Below are 20,175 nucleotides of genomic sequence, written 5' to 3'. Positions count from 1 at the left end.
TATTGAGCCTTTGTCAGATGTCATGTTATATGTAAAATTTTATATATATGTAATGTATTGAATCAAGAATGTGTATATATGTCAGTTCACGACCCTATGACCATATTTTTTTGTAGCTATGTTCTTGCCGTAGGTTATTGTTGTATTTTTTGCCGCACTATCTTGCGAGCATATAGGTGCAATCCGTTTGTGTCAGTTAATTTGATTGAGATCCATACTGTTTCCTTATTTTTTATTTGATGTTAAACTGTATTGTTTTTAAATTTTTTTTTATTATCACACCGGCCGATTCCCACCAAGGCAGGGTGGCCCGAAAAAGAAAAACTTTCACCATCATTCCTCTCAGTATTTTATATGTTATCATATCCCCCTCTATCTCTTCAGTTCTTCAGTGTCGTCAGGTCGCTTTCTCTTAACCTCTCTTCGTAGGATATGCCCCTTAGCTCTGGGACTAGTTTTGTTGCAAACCTTTGCCCTTTCTCTAATTTCATAATGTGCTTGACCAGGTGTGAGTTCCAAACTGCTGCATACTCCAATATGGGCCTGTACCTAGGACAGACCTCTGTGGAAAACTGCTCGTCATAGGTGCCCACTTTGACACGTCGTCACATGCCATGACTCGCAGTGCCTTTCATGTTATGCATGCATGATCCTGTAGCTTTTGCACTAATTAATCTCTTTTGAGGAACTGTGTCAAAGGCCTTCCTGCAGCCCAAGAAAGTGCAATCTACCCATCCCTCTCTCTCATGTCATACTCCATTACTTTGTCATAAAACTCCAGTATTTTTGTGACAGGATTTCCCTTCCCTGAAACCATATTGGTTTTCTTTTGTAAGCTTGTTCCTTTCTAAGTGCTCCACCACTCTCCTCCTGATAATCTTCTCTAAGATTTTGCATACTGTACACGTTAGTGACACTGGTCTGAAGTTTAATGTCTTGTACCTGTCTCCATTCTTTAAAACTGGGACTACATTTGCCGTCTTCCAGCAGCTCCTCACATAAATCTTGGTCATTTGTTGTGAGCTTCCCACCTTCCTTCTTCAACCTGATTACCTGGTCCTGAACTGTTGTTTTTTTCCTGATGTGGCTATACAACAGCTCTGAGTCAGACTTGACTTTCGATGATATGTTGTTTTCGTACTGTCGCTGGACCCCCTCCTTATCTGTGCATACTCGTTTCTGGCTTTTCGATAATCTCTCTATTTTCCTGGGTCCTTTGTGTTCTGTACTTTTTCCATTCTCTAGCACACATAGTTTTTACCTCCCCACACCTTTTGGTGAACCAAGGGTTAGTTCTGGTCTTCCCATTATTTCTGTTGCCCTTGGGAACAAACCTCTCCTATGCCTCCTTGCATTTTGTTGTCACGTAGTCCTTCATTTCGTTAATTGATTTTCCTACCAATTCTCTTTCCCACTAAACCTCTTGTGGGAAGTTTCTCATGCCTGTGTAGTCCCCTCTTTTTGTAGTTTGGCTTTTTGCATCCTACACCTGTTACCCTCTCCACTTGTAACTCTACTATATATTCAGTGCTCAGAACCACATGCTCACTAGCTTCATGGGGCCTTTCATATGTGATGTCCGAGGTACTCAAGGTGAATACAAGGCCCAGTCTTGCTGGTTCATCCTCACCTCTGTGTATGACACATTTAGTACTATGTCATTTATTTATGCAATGAGGTATGTGGGTCTGGGCTTATGAGATGCAAGTGATATTTTTCTCATGTTGTGCAGTGTCCAAACACATCAAGTTTACTGAGTGCGTAATCATAAGACCTACATTATGATAATTTTTCATTAAATATCTTGGCAAACAAATTATCACCACGACCTTGTGTCTTTGTGAGTGAATATGTGCAGTCATTAAACAGCTCCTAGTTGTTGATAGGTTGTTCGTCAGGCAAAAACCCCTAACACGAGTCTTTTTCATAAGATGATTCATTCAGTGGTGCCTGCTCTTCGGCGGAGGCACGGCAAGACAGTGTGTAAGAACACCTGTAAGAACAAGTGGGTCACAAAAGTAGCTGTGTTTGTAGAAGTTGCTTTGATCGCTTTTCCGTACACTTCTACAGATGAAGCAGCAGCAGCAACATTTGCGCGGCGGTAGAGGCCGGACAAAGCCTCGAGTACTGCAGTGGGAAGGACCGAAGCCTCTCCTTCCCATACCACATAAAAATTATGCCATCTTCATGTTGGAGATAATGGAGAAATACGGCGATGCTGTGGCTGTGGTGAGTCAGTCTAAAGATTAAAGCTTTCACTGTGTTTTGTTCTTGTGGTTTTCCATTTGCATGTCTTTTTACAGGTATTCTCTTGTAATAAAATTGGTAGAATTACCGACAATATGTAAAGTAAAAGGACACAAGTGCAACTAATGTGACATTTTATTGTGGCAACGTTTCGCTCTCCAGGAGCTTTATCAAGCCATTACAAACAATACATGGACACAGGGTACATAAAGGCTCAGAGTGAGGTGCAATACTAGTGAGGTACCATTTAGATGTTCATTAGTGGTAGTAGTAGTAGTAGAGGTGACAAAAGTAGTAGTAGTATTACAATATGGTAGAGCAATTAATTCGTATATGAGCAAAAGGATATAAAAGCTATTACTTGGGTAACATAAAAATAGGTTGGACAAATATAGACTGGAAAGAGGCAGCCTGATTCAGTGTTCACTCTCTGTAATGTGCTTTGTGTAGTATAACAGGAGAGACTATGTGATGGCAGGGTTTACTGTTTTCAGGAGGATTCTTGCTAAGACTTCAGAGATGGTGAAGCTGCCGTTGTTTTGTTTAATTGTATTCGAAACAGCTATCAGTGCTGATTTGAGGCACTTGCGTCTGCGGAAATTAGTTTCTTTAATCACTAATTGGGCGTCTCTGAATTTCATGAGATGATTGGTGGAATTTCGGTGTTGTACACAGGCGTTGTTCAAGTTATCGTTCCTACATGCGTAAATGTGTTCATTGAGGCGAGTGTCGAGGTTTCTTGCTGTTTCACCTACGTAAATCTTGTCACAGCCTCCACAGGGTATAGTGTAAACTCCTGCATTGACTGGTCAACGCAGTCAATGTAGTCAACGTGAATTTTGAACGTGAGTTTTTAATGAGATATTATTGAGTAAATTCACCCACAATGTAATTTTTAGAAATTCTAATGAGAAATATTTTTTTTCATTTGTTGAGTAACAAACTTAATTTTTGGGATATAATACTATATTTTATCAAAATTTCAGGTAAAGAAGCAACAAAAGATGAGGAAAAATATTTTTCGTTAATGAAAGGTAATATTACAAAAGATTTTAGTGGCAGTGATAAAATTCTTTTAGTACAACAAGCAAATTGTTGTGCTGATGCTTTAAAACAGGTTTTACCACTTAGCAATCCATATTTATTTAGATCACCTGGATGTCATAAAGCAAATCTAGCTAGTGAAGTCACTCTTGACAAATTTGGGAGCATAAAATTTGTAAATAATGGAAAAAATAACCCCATGATTGCCAATATGTTCACACAGTATGCGATGGGACCTCCACATAAGTATTATATGAACTGAAAAGTTGATAAGACCTACTACAATACATGCAAATATTTAGATACAAAGAAAGGTCATGAGATTATAATCCCAATGGGATTATAATGGAAAAAGTTGTGTTTCCAGAAGGAATTGATTTTGCAAAGGAATTAAAAAAAACGTCGTAGAAATATTGTTGTCATTTTTGTAAAATATGACAAATAAAATATCTCCATAATACTTTTTTTTGTTTTATTCGCCATCACTCTAAAACATTATTAGGCAACTGAATAGAGATCATACGTCTGGCAGGAATAGTGATGAGTATAAATAACTCTGATCATTGTTGTTCATACATTAGCACCTACACAAATAACTCGCACATAAAAGAGAGAAGCTTATGACGACGTTTCGGTCCGACTTGGACCATTGACAAAGTCACACTGTCGTCGTCGTCGTAAGCTTCTCTCTTTTATGTGCGGGTTATTTGTGTATCGTTCCAGTCACGGTATTGTGCCTTTTTTATTCATTAGCACCTCTTCCACCAGGGTGCTACTAACCATCTCAAGAAAATGGAGACAGACAATAGGATGGAAAAATATTTTAAAATTGAAGAAGGAAAATTGTACGATGAAAAATATTGTCGTGACGTCTGCATTATTTTTCATGTGAATTGTGTTGCTATAAAAGGATATGGTGCAAGTTATTATTTGGGTAAGAAATATCCTTATGCTGATGTGTATCGGAGTAGAGAACCATTATTTAATCTGAGAAGATGCAGAGTTGAAGATCGTAATACTCCTGGAACTGTTATCGAGTTTGAACCTTCACCGGAACAAAGAAAATTGAATCTTCCTTATTTAGCAGCCATAATATGCCAATTTGGTATTGCTGGACCATTGGAGGAAAATACCATTTCTCAAAATTTAACTGAAAAATCAAGAGATTCCCATTTGGTGTATGGTTTAAAGAGAGATACTATCGCAGACAGAGTAAGATATTTCAAGGAAGCCATTGAGAGGGTCATAAAAAGTGTGAAAGACAATAAAAATATAAGAGAGGTTATCTTTCTGAAAGGTATTGGGAGGTATGAAACTTCAAATGATTATATCTGGAATACACATTATAAACCCATACTCGAAGATATGATAATGAAATTTAAGGAAGAAGGTATTCGTACAACAATGGTTGTCAGAGAAGAAATGAAAAACATTAACCAAGGTCAAGAATTAGAAGATGATTCGAAGTTATTATCTTCTAGAATTGAAGGAAGTGCTTGGTATCCCTCATGAGGTAAGCAAAATTATTTACCTTGTATCAGTGGTTTAATTTATTTAAATTATTATTATGAGTAAGTAATTATAACTTGAAGAGAGAAATATATTTGAACTAATATATATAACTCATATTTACCTCTTCGTGAAATGTGTTACTTACCATTTCGGCCTTCTCTCTCTACCAGAACACCAAGAATCATGTCTACCATAATGCTTACATCATTTAAGTTAACAACACGCTTTTAGTTCATTTAAGTTAATAAGGGGACACAGTAGGATTATGCTTTTAAGATAATAATGGGAAGATATTTAAGTTAACGAGAAGAATACTGATGTAACACTTGAGAGACATATGTTTGGGATAGTGAAAAAAAAATATGTAACTTTTAGTTGGTTTATATCTTTTGCAGGTGATGATGCAAAATTCTCCCCATTATATGTTAATGAAATAAAAAAAATATTAACATTTACAGGTACTGATGTGACGGGGCTTGGAAGAAAAAAAAGACCTAGAGGGGAGGATTTATGATGTTTAGAGCATGTTGTTACACCAATGTTCGATTTTAAGATAAAGTCTCCAAAACTAATTTGGAAATATCCAAAAATGGAGTCGTTCAAAGTAATTCTGGGGTACTCTAATGTATTTTGGAAGTGTTCCAATATATTTTTGAATGTGCTCCAACGTAATTTGGAAATGTTCTAATATTATCCCAAACATTTTGTTCATATTACCGAAATCGAGGGAATGTGACTAAAATGTGATTTATATCATATCTTAGTTGGATGTGTTCGTGATATATTTATAAAAATGAGTGTTTTCTAAAAAAATTTGTGACATGTTGTGAATATTACCGAGTCAAAATGCGGGTGACTTTTTTCTGATGAAATAGTTGAAATGAGAAAAATTGTGGGTTATGAGTATAATATTAAACTATGTGGATTTGAGGAGATGGATTTTATTAGAAATTTAGTGAGTGTAGGGAGGAATGTGCATTATATTTAAGCAAAAAATTGTGGGGATTTCTATAAAATGGGTATTAGCTGGTAGTGTTGATCTTAGTTTCTGGTGATTTTTAGTAGTGTTTGGGCAGTATTCAGTGGTGTTTTGGGGGTGTTCGAATGCTGTTTTTGGAGTATTCAATGGTAATTGATGGTGTTTTTGGTAGTGTTCAAAGTAAAGTGAGTTGTCTGTGTGTGTTAGGTGGTCATAGAATTTTGTGAATATCTTAGTTACAGTGATTTTAGTGGATTTGAGATGGGTGATGAGATGCATTTATGGATGTGAAATGTGATTTTTGTGTTTGTTCTGAAGAGGTGTGTTGGGAGACGGGTGAGTGGATGTGAAGAAATGTGGGTGAGATGGAGAGGGGTATGGGGAGGGGTTGTATTAGAAATTTAATGAAATATGGGGGGATTTTACTGAAAATAAAGGTAATGTGTGAATATTTTAAAAGAAATTATAGAAGTGAAAAGTTATGATGCATTGGAAAAGATTGGAGGGTGTAGAAACATGCCGCAGTAGTTGGGTAGTGAGATGATTAGTTGTTGTGGGTATATTATCAATTTATGTGGATACAAGGAGATGGGTATGGAGAGGATTTTATTAGAATTTTAGTAATGTAGAGAGGAATGCACATTACATTTAAGATTCAGTAAAAAGAAGGGGAAAAATTTGAATCGAAAGAGGAAAAATTGGTAAGTGATGAGAGTTGTGGGTATTGTTGCCGAACTAGAGATACCAAAAAAAAAGATGTTATAAGAGGGTTGTTGTTGTGTGTGATGTGGGTTGTGGGGTGTTGTGGGGTGTAGAGTGTGGGTGTTGTTGTCGAACTAGAGATACCGAAAAATAGGTTATAAGTTGTGAGTTGTGGGTGATGTGGGTTGTGGGTGCTGTGGGATGTGGGTGTTGTGGGTTGTGGGCGTTGTTGTCGAACTAGAGATACTGAAAAAGAGGTGATTCTGTTGAAAGTGTTCGTGTGTGTTTGGATTGTGTTCATGTTTTTTTGCACTCATGTTATATCTTAGTTGGAGGTGAGTGTACTCATAGAAATTGGTAATCGTCTTGGTTATAGTGATTTCAGGGGGGATTTGTGTGAAAATGGATGTTTTGCCTGTGATGTTGATCTTAGTTTATGGTGATTTTGGTGGTGTTTTGACTGTATTCAGTGGTGTTTTAGTAGTATTCAGTGGTGTATTTGGGAGTACTCAAATGGAGTTTGAGACTATTCAGAGGTGTTTTTGAAGGTGTTCAAATGATGTGCAAGAGTATTTATGAAGGAGTTCTGGGAGTATTCAGTGGTGATTTGCCGGTGTTCGAATGATGTTTTTGGAGTATTCAATGGTAATTGATGGTGTTTTTTGGTGTTGTTCAAAGTAAAGTGTGGTGTGTATGGGTGTGTTTGTGTTAAATTTGGTAAAATGTCTCATGTTTAAGTGTTTGAGTTAGTCTTTGTGATAATGTTGTAAAGTCTGGAGAATGAGGGAGGAGTTTGGTGGATGAGATGTAATTTCGGTTAATGAAATGTGTAAGTGCAGATAAATTAGAGATGTCAAATCTTATTTGGGGGTATTCAAAATGATATTTTGGAAGTGTTTCAGTGTTGCTTGGAAATGCTCAAAGGTATTTTTGTGAGTATTCAATGATTTATGAGAGTGTTCGAAGTAATCTGGGGGTTGTTCTGTAGTGAGATGATAAAGGTTGTCGATGAGAGAATATTTCTTAAGAGATATTGAGAAAAAGTGTGTGTGTGTGTGTGTGTGTGTGTGTGTGTGTGTGTGTGTGTGTGTGTGTGTGTGTGTGTGTGTGTGTGTGTGTGTATTAACTTCGTAATATGTAAAATTGTGACTAGTGAATTTATCGAAAAGTGGTTATAAGTTGTAAGTGTTGTGGTGAATTGTGGGTTATGAGTGAAAATTGTGAGATGTTGGTGGGAGAGTGAGGGTTTGGGAGGGTGGGGAGAGGGTTGCTTCGTGGGGAGTGACCTGAGATGTTATCTGAGATCGGTCAGATAAAATTCGCCAGACTTTTTCTGGTGAAACAGTTAAAACGAGAAAAAAATATCTAGACTTGAGGAGAGTGAATCTTTTGTAAAGAAATTGTGGATTGTTGTGGGTATTAACGAAAAAATGTGGAATTATTTGGGTTAAGAATGAAAATGTGTAATGTTTTCCCTACGTTGTATATGAAATGCATAATACTGAGAATTCATGTAATGAAGAAAATGTAATTCTTTAAAATGGAAAATATTAGTGTTATCCAATGTTACTTCATTTAAGTTAATTTTAAGTTAATAAGGGAACACAGAGTGACCTGGTATTGTGATAAATGTGTGTATGGAGTGAGATGGTGACGACGAAGAAGATCCAGAACAAAATGCACAGGATTTCTTCAAGAGAAAAAGAATTACTCTATGTTGATTTTAGTCAATGATTTGTATCTTTTTTTCAATGAATTTGTATTTTTTTTGTTGTATAACCAGAAATGTATTGGTTGTATAATAAATAAATAATGAAAATATTGTGTATTAGTGTTATCCTGCATTTTTAAGTTATTGTCTGTTCGACAAGATTCAGCCTGTGTGTGTGAGGTCATCATGTGACGTCACTGACATAGGGGGAAGTCGACAAGATTCAGCCTGTGTGTGTGAGGTCATCATGTGACGTCACTGACATAGGGGGAAGTCGACAAGATTCAGCCTGTGTGTGTGTGAGAGTATTACATGACCTCACTGACCGCCGAGTAAACACAGGTGGGATGACGCCACACTTGTTTAGACCTGTAGTAAGAGAAAGTATCATGCCCCATAGAAGGAGTTCATTTGAATGCTTACCCCCAGAGGGGGGAATCCAAAAAAACTTGATCCAAGGAGATGGAGTCTTTGTATTAATGATATCGAGAAAAACTTGATCCAAGGAAGTGGAGGAAAAATACTTGGGGTAGAAGTGGATGGTGGGAGGTGTGGGGGGAAAATCTTTGTATTATTGATATCGAGAAAAATTTGATCCGAGGAATTGGAGCAGAGAATTTGGGATGCAAGTGGGAGTCCATTTTGAATGCTTACCCCCAGAGGGGGGAATCCAAAAACTTGATCCGAGGAGATGGAGTCTTTGTATTAATGATATCGAGAAAAACTTGATCCGAGGAATTGGAGAGCACAAGAAATTAAAAAAAAAATCGAAAAAATCAGAAAAAAATTCGGGGGTGGGGACGATCTGGACGCCGCTGCAGAAGGCGCTGCAGAAGGCACGGGCGGGCGCGAGGGCGGGCACGGGTCGGCGCGGGCGGGCCCCGGTCGGGCTGGCACGCGGGCGCGGCGTGGAAGGAGACCGTACCATGGGAGACCGCTCTGTAGAAGGCCTTTCGGGAGGAGACCGCTCAGGAATACAGCGCTCATGAATACGGCACTCAGCTGCAGAGACTGCTCTGTAGAAATCATGGCTACTCATGTATTTTAAAGATCATGTCCTCAATGCTCATGTATAATGTATCTTAAAGACCATACCATCAATGCTCATGCATCGTGTATCTTAAAGACCATGCCATCAATGCTCATGTATCGTGTATCTTAAAGACCATACCATCAATGCTCATGCATCGTGTATCTTAAAGACCATGCCATCAATGCTCATGTATCGTGTATCTTAAAGACCATACCATCAATGCTCATGCATCGTGTATCTTAAAGACCATGCCATCAATGCTCATGTATCGTGTATCTTAAAGACCATACCATCAATGCTCATGTATCGTGTATCTTAAAGACCATACCATCAATGCTCATGCATCGTGTATCTTAAAGACCATGCCATCAATGCTCATGTATCGTGTATCTTAAAGACCATACCATCAATGCTCATGCATCGTGTATCTTAAAGACCATGCCATCAATGCTCATGTATCGTGTATCTTAAAGACCATACCATCAATGCTCATGCATCGTGTATCTTAAAGACCATGCCATCAATGCTCATGTATCGTGTATCTTAAAGACCATACCATCAATGCTCATGCATCGTGTATCTTAAAGACCATGAAATCAATGCTCATGTATCGTGTATCTTAAAGACCATACCATCAATGCTCATGCATCGTGTATCTTAAAGACCATGCCATCAATGCTCATGTATCGTGTATCTTAAAGACCATACCATCAATGCTCATGCATCGTGTATCTTAAAGACCATGCCATCAATGCTCATGTATCGTGTATCTTAAAGACCATACCATCAATGCTCATGTATCGTGTATCTTAAAGACCATACCATCAATGCTCATGCATCGTGTATCTTAAAGACCATTCCATCAATGCTCATGTATCGTGTATCTTAAAGACCATACCATCAATGCTCATGCATCGTGTATCTTAAAGACCATGCCATCAATGCTCATGTATCGTGTATCTTAAAGACCATACCATCAATGCTCATGCATCGTGTATCTTAAAGACCATACCATCAATGCTCATGTATCGTGTATCTTAAAGACCATACCATCAATGCTCATGCATCGTGTATCTTAAAGACCATGCCATCAATGCTCATGTATCGTGTATCTTAAAGACCATACCATCAATGCTCATGCATCGTGTATCTTAAAGACCATGCCATCAATGCTCATGTATCGTGTATCTTAAAGACCATACCATCAATGCTCATGCATCGTGTATCTTAAAGACCATGCCATCAATGCTCATGTATCGTGTATCTTAAAGACCATACCATCAATGCTCATGCATCGTGTATCTTAAAGACCATACCATCAATGCTCATGTATCGTGTATCTTAAAGACCATACCATCAATGCTCATGCATCGTGTATCTTAAAGACCATGCCATCAATGCTCATGCATCGTGTATCTTAAAGACCATGCCATCAATGCTCATGCATCGTGTATCTTAAAGACCATGCCATCAATGCTCATGTATCGTGTATCTTAAAGACCATACCATCAATGCTCATGCATCGTGTATCTTAAAGACCATGCCATCAATGCTCATGTATCGTGTATCTTAAAGACCATACCATCAATGCTCATGCATCGTGTATCTTAAAGACCATGCCATCAATGCTCATGTATCGTGTATCTTAAAGACCATACCATCAATGCTCATGCATCGTGTATCTTAAAGACCATACCATCAATGCTCATGCATCGTGTATCTTAAAGACCATGCCATCAATGCTCATGTATCGTGTATCTTAAAGACCATGCCATCAATGCTCATGCATCGTGTATCTTAAAGACCATACCATCAATGCTCATGCATCGTGTATCTTAAAGACCATGCCATCAATGCTCATGTATCGTGTATCTTAAAGACCATACCATCAATGCTCATGCATCGTGTATCTTAAAGACCATGCCATCAATGCTCATGTATCGTGTATCTTAAAGACCATACCATCAATGCTCATGCATCGTGTATCTTAAAGACCATACCATCAATGCTCATGCATCGTGTATCTTAAAGACCATACCATCAATGCTCATGCATCGTGTATCTTAAAGACCATGCCATCAATGCTCATGCATCGTGTATCTTAAAGACCATGCCATCAATGCTCATGCATCGTGTATCTTAAAGACCATGCCATCAATGCTCATGTATCGTGCATCTTAAAGACCATACCATCAATGCTCATGCATCGTGTATCTTAAAGACCATACCATCAATGCTCATGCATCGTGTATCTTAAAGACCATGCCATCAATGCTCATGCATCGTGTATCTTAAAGACCATACCATCAATGCTCATGCATCGTGTATCTTAAAGACCATGCCATCAATGCTCATGCATCGTGTATCTTAAAGACCATACCATCAATGCTCATGCATCGTGTATCTTAAAGACCATGCCATCAATGCTCATGCATCGTGTATCTTAAAGACCATGCCATCAATGCTCATGTATCGTGCATCTTAAAGACCATACCATCAATGCTCATGTATCGTGCATCTTAAAGACCATACCATCAATGCTCATGCATCGTGTATCTTAAAGACCATACCATCAATGCTCATGCATCGTGTATCTTAAAGACCATACCATCAATGCTCATGCATCGTGTATCTTAAAGGCCATACCATCAATGCTCATGCATCGTGTATCTTAAAGACCATGCCATCAATGCTCATGTATCGTGTATCTTAAAGACCATACCATCAATGCTCATGCATCGTGTATCTTAAAGACCATGCCATCAATGCTCATGTATCGTGTATCTTAAAGACCATACCATCAATGCTCATGCATCGTGTATCTTAAAGACCATACCATCAATGCTCATGCATCGTGTATCTTAAAGACCATACCATCAATGCTCATGCATCGTGTATCTTAAAGACCATGCCATCAATGCTCATGCATCGTGTATCTTAAAGACCATGCCATCAATGCTCATGCATCGTGTATCTTAAAGACCATGCCATCAATGCTCATGTATCGTGCATCTTAAAGACCATACCATCAATGCTCATGCATCGTGTATCTTAAAGACCATGCCATCAATGCTCATGTATCGTGCATCTTAAAGACCATACCATCAATGCTCATGCATCGTGTATCTTAAAGACCATACCATCAATGCTCATGCATCGTGTATCTTAAAGACCATACCATCAATGCTCATGCATCGTGTATCTTAAAGACCATGCCATCAATGCTCATGCATCGTGTATCTTAAAGACCATGCCATCAATGCTCATGTATCGTGTATCTTAAAGACCATACCATCAATGCTCATGCATCGTGTATCTTAAAGACCATGCCATCAATGCTCATGTATCATACTTTCAAGAAGGTTTGCATTTTTACTGGGATTTGCTCCATTTTGTCCACTGTAATTAACCCCCTCGGCTGTGTATGTCTGGTAGATCTGCTAAGAATTTTGTTGCCAGTTTCTTAAATTAAAATAAAAATATTTTTAAAAGATCGTAGAGAAATTAAAATAGAATAAAACTGAAACTCACACTGAAAATATAAGGAAAATTACTGCTGATATTATTACTTTTGTAATAAGCTTTTTTTAATTTGGGACATTTCCTTTGTGTTCTGTGTTACTTTCGTCAGACTCGCTTGTTATGACTCTCCTGACAACGATTATTGATATCCAGTGATTATGGATACCTCCAGTGACTGTAAGATATTTTCATCTCTTCTGATCTGCATCAACGCTGGTGTATCGTACTTAAGAGGAAGATTTCAACCGTCTTTGCCCGAGTAAATGCCAATTTAGCAGTTTTATTGACCAGTTTGTGACATTGGCTTCCACAATAGCCTAACACCACTTGTGATCCTCTTCGAAATGTTTAAAGCTAGTTAAGTGTATTTTCTATAGAGGGGAATTTTGAATATTATTATAATGTACAATTACCACCCTGTCAATTATATTTTAAAAATATCATGGTATTATTTTCCATGCAATAACCTGGGAATACCTTTTTCAGAAAGGCTTCAAATTTGCGACGCTGATACATGTGTGAGAGGAAAGTTCAGTAGAGTTTTAATTTTTTATATACAAATTTGCCAGTTTTATATAAAAAAAAAACAGAATGCCTCTTGTGATTATCTTCAAACTTTAGTGATGTATTTTGCTCTAAGTACTAAGTTACTTTGCTGCATAAGTGACAAATTGTCATTTGTAATAAATTGAAAAAAAAATTAAGCTTCTTCGAACTTATAATTAACAATTTTTAAAATGTTATGATCTAGCAAATCCTCTTGCACAGTAGAACAACTGTTGTTCTTCATCAAGATCAGTTTCACTGATGTGAGAACGAGACCTACAACCCTGAAAACTATTAGTCTGTTTTCATCTTTTGTTTGACCAATCAAAATTGCATTTAATAATACCTTTATTTAATACTAGTTAAGCCAAGATAATACACAGATTTTTTTATTGTAATACCTTTGTCAATAAGTGTTTTTCTTTACCAACTTCATTCACAAGTACATTACATTAGTATCTCAGATTATTTAGAGCAAGAAATGAGGATAAAGTTAGAAGTTAAACAGCTTCTAGTTATAAATTTTGAATGCTTAAGATTTTTAAGTATTTTAAACAGTTCGAGTTTTAAGGTAACAGCCCAGTTATTTACTTGAAGTTCCGAATAAAATGTTTTGTTGACGCTTCAGGTTGATGCGGAGACCTACAAGCGACGGACATACCGTGAACTGTGCGGGTTGGTGCCGCGAGTGTCAGCAGGACTGGCTGCTGCTGGTGTTGCTATGGGTGACATTGTTCTCTTCCTCACACCAACACACATGGACTATCCCTTGGTGTTTCTGTCTATCGTGCACCGCGGCGCTGTCTGCGTCCCTATCAACCCCACCCTCACCCTCGGTAAGTGGCTCTCCTGAGATGATTATGATTTATTTTAATCACACAGGCCGTCTCCCACCAAGGCAGGGCGGCCCATAAAAAGAAAAACATTCACCATCATTCACTCCATCACTGTCTTGCCAGGGGTGCGCTTACACTATAGTTATAAAACTGCAACATTAACACCCCTCCTTCAGAGTACAGACATTGAACTTCCCATCTTCAGGACTCAAGTCCAGCCTCCTGGTTTCCCTGAATCCCTTCATAAATGTTGCCCTGCTCTTACTCGAACAGAACGTCAAGTCCTAAAACCACTTGCCTCCATTCGCTCGTATCTAACACACTCACGCATGCTTGCTGGAAATCTAAGCCCCTCTCACACAAAACCTCCTTTACCCCCTCCCTCCAACCTTTCCTATGCCGACCTCTACTCTGCCTTCGCTCCAATACAGATTAATACACTCGCGATGTCATTCTATTTTGTTCCACCCTTTCTACATGTCCAAACCACCTCAACAACCCCTCCTCAGCCCTCTGGATAATAGTTTTAGATATCCCACATCTCCTAATTTACAAACTACGAATTCTCTGCATTATATTCACACCACACATTGCCCTCAGACATAACATCGTCACTGCCTCCAGCCTTCTTGTTGCAACATTCATCACACATGCACCACACTCATGTAAGAGCATTGGTATAACTATACTCTCATACATTCCCCTCTTGTTATATAGCAAACAAACCATACCCCGCCCGTGGCATGGTTTGTTTGCAATCGTGCCATTACGATTTCGTGAGTCAAGCTGAAGTGAATACTCTATGTAGTAAGTGTTGTATGGTTGACAGAGGAGCTAGTACACGTACTGAAGGTGAGCCAGGCTCGCTGGGCAGTGGTTCATGAAGCCTCAGTGACCATGGCAGAGGAAGCCTTCTCTTGTCTTCCGTCTCACACACTCAAGCAGATGTGGGTCTTGGGCGACACAAGTCTTGAAAGACCCAACCTGGAGGACCTCATGACCTACACTCCATCGTCACCCATCACCCAGGTAACTCTTTCATCCATTACCCAGGTATCTATTGTCACCCATCATCCGGATAAATAAGTCTTGCCACTCATCACCCAGGTAACTTTCACCCATCATCCATGTAACTCTTTAACAAAGGTAACTCCTTCACCTATCACCAGGATAACTCTTGCCACCCGCCACCCAGGTAACTCTTCCACCCATTCCCCAGGTAACGATTGACACCTATCATCCAGGTAAATACTACCACCCATCACCCAGATAGCTATTGCCTCCCATTACCCAGATAACTTCTGTAACCCATGAAACAGACACTCTTATTGTCCATCACGAATGTAAAGTAATTTTTTAGTGATAACCAGTATACCAGTTTATTATGCACTGTACCTCATATTGTGAGTGTCAGTTTATTCGGCACTGTCCCTTAAGTGAGTGGCAATGTATTGTGCACTATACCTCATGCTGTGAGTGGCAATGTATTGTGCACTATACCTCATGCTGTGAGTGGCAATGTATTGTGCACTATACCTCATGCTGTGAGTGGCAATGTATTGTGCACTGTACCTCATGCTGTGAGTGGCAATGTATTGTGCACTGTACCTCATATTGTGAGTGACAATGTATTGTGCACTGTACCTCATGCTGTGAGTGGCAATGTATTGTGCACTGTACCTCATATTGTGAGTGGCAATGTATTGTGCACTGTACCTCATGCTGTGAGTGGCAATGTATTGTGCACTGTACCTCATGCTGTGAGTGGCAATGTATTGTGCACTGTACCTCATATTGTGAGTGGCAATGTATTGTGCACTGTACCTCATGCTGTGAGTGGCAATGTATTGTGCACTGTACCTCATGCTGTGAGTGGCAATGTATTGTGCACTGTACCTCATATTGTGAGTGGCAATGTATTGTGCACTGTACCTCATGCTGTGAGTGGCAATGTATTGTGCACTGTACCTCATGCTGTGAGTGGCAATGTATTGTGCACTGTACCTCATATTGTGAGTGGCAATGTATTGTGCACTGTACCTCATGCTGTGAGTGGCAATGTATTGTGCACTGTACCTCATATTGTGAGTGGCAATGTATTGTGCACTGTACCTCATGCTGTGAGTGGCAATGTATTGTGCACTGTACCTCATATTGTGAGTGGCAATGTATTGTGCACTGTACCTCATATTGTGAGTGGCAATGTATTGTGCACTGTATTTCATGCTGAGTGGCACTATATTGTGCACTATTCCTCATGCTGTGAGTGGCACTATATTGTGCACTATTCCTCATGCTGTGAGTGGCACTATATTGTGCACTATTCCTCATGCTGTGAGTGGCAATGTACTGTGCACTGTGCCTCATGCTGTGAGTGGCAATGTACTGTGAACTCGTCGCTCATCATGTGACATAGTTTAATGTGCTCCTGCGGTTATTATTATTAAAGATTAGCCGGTATTCTCCTGCGGTTCTCTTGACTTCATCTTTAACGTGAGAAAGACTCGCCTTCTACACTTTCTAGCATCATGAAGTTCTTTTGTCATGAATATTTCCTCTCTGTTGGCCTTGAAGAATTAAAGAAATGAGATTTAAGGAAGAAATTTTAGGTTTCCTTCTGTACTCCCTTTGAGCATTTTCTTTTCTTTTTAATCTATGTTATTTAATACACAAAATACATAATATATAATCTAAAAAATGATCACTTTAAAAGGAACCGAAATGCTTGAGAACTTTGTGCACTTACACGCATTTTGCTCTTCAATTATATTAAAGAGTTTGGCATTCTTTTTAATACTGATAGAATAATTAAACTTTGCATTGTACTGTATTAAAATCTACAAATTAACTAGACACTGTTACCGTAAATATTATTCAACGTCGAGAGGTGTGTAGATTGTGAAAACATAGTCATAGTAAATTAAATTAGGCATAAGAACATAAGAATGGAGGAACACTGCAGAAGACCTACTGGCCCATACAAGGCAGGTCTTTATCAAAATGACCTCTACCCTAAACTACCCAAGAATTTACTCCCGTACCCACTGACACAAATCAAACCTAGCCCCTCCCACTCATATATTTGTCCAATCTCTTCTTAAAGCTACCCAAGGTCCTAGCCTCGATCACCCTACTGGGAAGATTGTTCCACGCATCCACAACTCTTTTAGAAAACCTATGTCCTTTCTAAATCTAAATTTACCCAACTTAAATCCATTATTTCTGGTTCTTACCTGGTTCGACACCCTCAGTACTTTATTAATATCTCTTTATATCCACTTATACACCGCGATGATATCTCCCCTCATTCTGCGTCTCTCCAGAGAGTGGAGATTTAAGGCTTTAAGTCTATCTTCACACGGGAGATTCCTTACACAGTAAATAATTTTAGTCATTCTTCTCTGTATGTTCTCTAATGAGTCTATATCCATCCTGTAGTAAGGATACCAAAACTGATCAGCATAATCTAAATGAGGTCTCACTAGTGATGTATAGAGCTGTAAAATAACTTTTGAACTTCTGTTACTTATACTTCTTGAGATAATTCCAAGTAATCTGTTAGCCTGTTGCACACACTTAGGCACTGCTGTCTTGGCTTTAGATTTCTGTTTACCCTGACTCCCAAGTCTTTTTCACATTCTGTATGATCAAGCTCTACTTCACCTAGTTTATAGCTTCGAGGATTATTTTCATTACCAATGACTAGTACCTTACACATATCCACATTGAACTTCATCTGCCATTTCTCAGACCAAGACATTAATTTTTACAAATCCTCCTGGAGTTCATTGCTATCCTCCTCAGAATGAATCTTTGTATCATCAGCAAATTTGCTCATGTCACTCGTAATCCCTTCATCAAGGTCATTAATGTAAATTATTAACAAGAGAGGGCTCAAAACTGACCCTTGTGGAAAGCCACTAGTGACTAATCCCAATTCAGATTTGGCCCCATTAATGGAAACTCTGCTTTCTATTGGTAAGCCATGCCTCTGTCCATCCATGCTAGAACTTTACCTCCTATACCATGAGCTGCCACTTTTCTTAAGAGTCTCTTGTTAGGTACTCTATCGAAGGCTTTACTAAAATCTAAATAAACAATATCATATTCTTTATCACTGTCTACTGCCTCAAATGCTCTGCTGAAGAACGTCATTAACTTTGTCAGGCAGGAGTGACCTCTTGTGAACCCATGCTGAGATTCATTAATCAAATTATGCTCTTCAAGGTGACTTCTAATAATGTCAGCTATAATTGATTCTAATAACTTGCCCACTATAGATGTCAGGCTTATCAGGCGGTAATTTGAAGGAACGGACTTATCCCCTGATTTGAATATAGGAACCACATTAGCCATCCTCCACAACTCTGGCACAGTAAGGATGGACGCATTAACACACTCGTAAATGGCTGACTAAGTTCCATCTTGCATTCCTTAAGTACCCTGGAAAACAACTCGTCGGGTCCCTGGAACTTATTTTGCTTCAAATTGTCTACCTGTTTTATAACCATATCTCTCATGACAGTAATATTAGTTAATTTGAATTCATCAGGAAATAAAAAAAATTAATTTCTGGAATCTCATTTGTGTCTTCCTGTGTAAAAACTGACAAAAAATAGTCATTAAGTAAGGAACTCATTTCCAGTTCGTTATCCGTCAGCTGTCCATTCTCAGTTTACAAAGGTCCTACTTTTTCCTTCACCTTCGTCCTATACACTTGAAAGAACCCCTTTGGATTGGTCTTTGATTCATTAGCAACCCTAATTTCATAGTCACGTTTAGCCCTCCTAATCCTTTTATTACTTCTCTTTTAAACTGAGCATATTGGTCAGTAAGATTAACCTCTCCTCTTCTGATGCGCCTATAAATTTCCATGTTCTCCCCTAATAGATGCTTTAACCTCCTGTTAACCCATTTGGGATCGTTATTATTAGACCTAAGTTCTCTCTGGGGAATGTATGTACTCTGAGCACGGTGTACATTATTAAGAAAAAAATTATAAACGCAGATCCCTTCGTAATCATAAGTATAATCACTGTCAATAAAATCATTAGCTAGATAACGCCAGTTGAGATTTGACAGGTGTTCCCTAAGTCCACTAAAATCGGCAGAACGAAAATCAGGGATTTTTACCGTATTATCGTTATTCTTGTATTCCCAGTTAATGCTGAAAGTGATGGATTTGTGATCACTTGCGCCAAGCCCTTCAGTGATCTCCAGAATATTTACGAATGCTTCCTTATTTGACAAGACTAGGTCGAGCAAATTATTACCCTTGGTAGGCTCTCTTACACACTGCTTCAGAAAACAGTCCTGAATTGTTTCTATAAAGTCACTGAACTCCAGATTAACGGTCAAAGAATTCCAGTCAATTTGACTAAAGTTAAAATTCCCTACTATTACTACGTTATTGTGTTTAGAAGCCCTAACGATTTCGTCCCAAAGAAGTCTCACTCTATCGTGATCCAAGCCTGGAGGTCGGTATATCACACTCAAAATTAGTTTTTCTTGACCTTCAACAAACTCTACCCAAACAGATTCTGTTACTATTCCATCTATTTTTATACCTGTTTTTATGCAACAATTAATATTTTCTCGAACATATAATGCAAACCCTCCCCCCTTCCGATCACATCTATCCACATGACATAAGAATTAACAACTTGGTGTCTACATTGCAAACTGAATTGTTTGCCATCCTAATGGCGATAAAATTATGACACTGAACTTGACTCTATGGTTATAAATTCTATGTATTCTCTGAAAACCTTGACTCACATAATGACTGGAAAAATGTTCTCAATGAAGACAAATACGGATACTCAAAAGTCTGGAAAACAGGAATTAATGTACAATTATAATGGATTCCATCACACATTGGATTACTCCTCTGATAAAGTTGATATGTTACCCTAAAAAAGGAACCCCTTTTGAAATATGTAGAATATAACTTTGGTGTATCTTTGTCTAACTTGAGGAATAATATTAGGAGAGAAGTAAATAATGAAACTTAATGTTATAGGAAATCTGTTAGAAGCCTGAA

At 38.5% G+C, this 20,175-nt stretch overlaps 1 protein-coding gene across 1 annotated transcript in view; it reads left to right on the top strand.

Annotated features, from left to right (window-relative positions):
* LOC128700275 (uncharacterized) overlaps positions 1-20,175 on the top strand; it is a 146,532-nt gene that overhangs the window by 64,695 nt on the left and 61,662 nt on the right. Inside the window, exons 2-4 of the mRNA XM_070100017.1 lie at positions 2,071-2,229; positions 13,925-14,132; positions 14,962-15,161. Coding sequence (XP_069956118.1) covers positions 2,071-2,229; positions 13,925-14,132; positions 14,962-15,161 — 567 coding nt within the window. The remainder of the gene's footprint in view (positions 1-2,070; positions 2,230-13,924; positions 14,133-14,961; positions 15,162-20,175) is intronic.

This window comes from Cherax quadricarinatus, chromosome 71 (assembly GCF_038502225.1).
Source record: "Cherax quadricarinatus isolate ZL_2023a chromosome 71, ASM3850222v1, whole genome shotgun sequence".
NCBI lineage: Eukaryota > Metazoa > Arthropoda > Malacostraca > Decapoda > Parastacidae > Cherax > Cherax quadricarinatus.
This window is presented reverse-complemented; position numbering and strand designations above follow the sequence as displayed.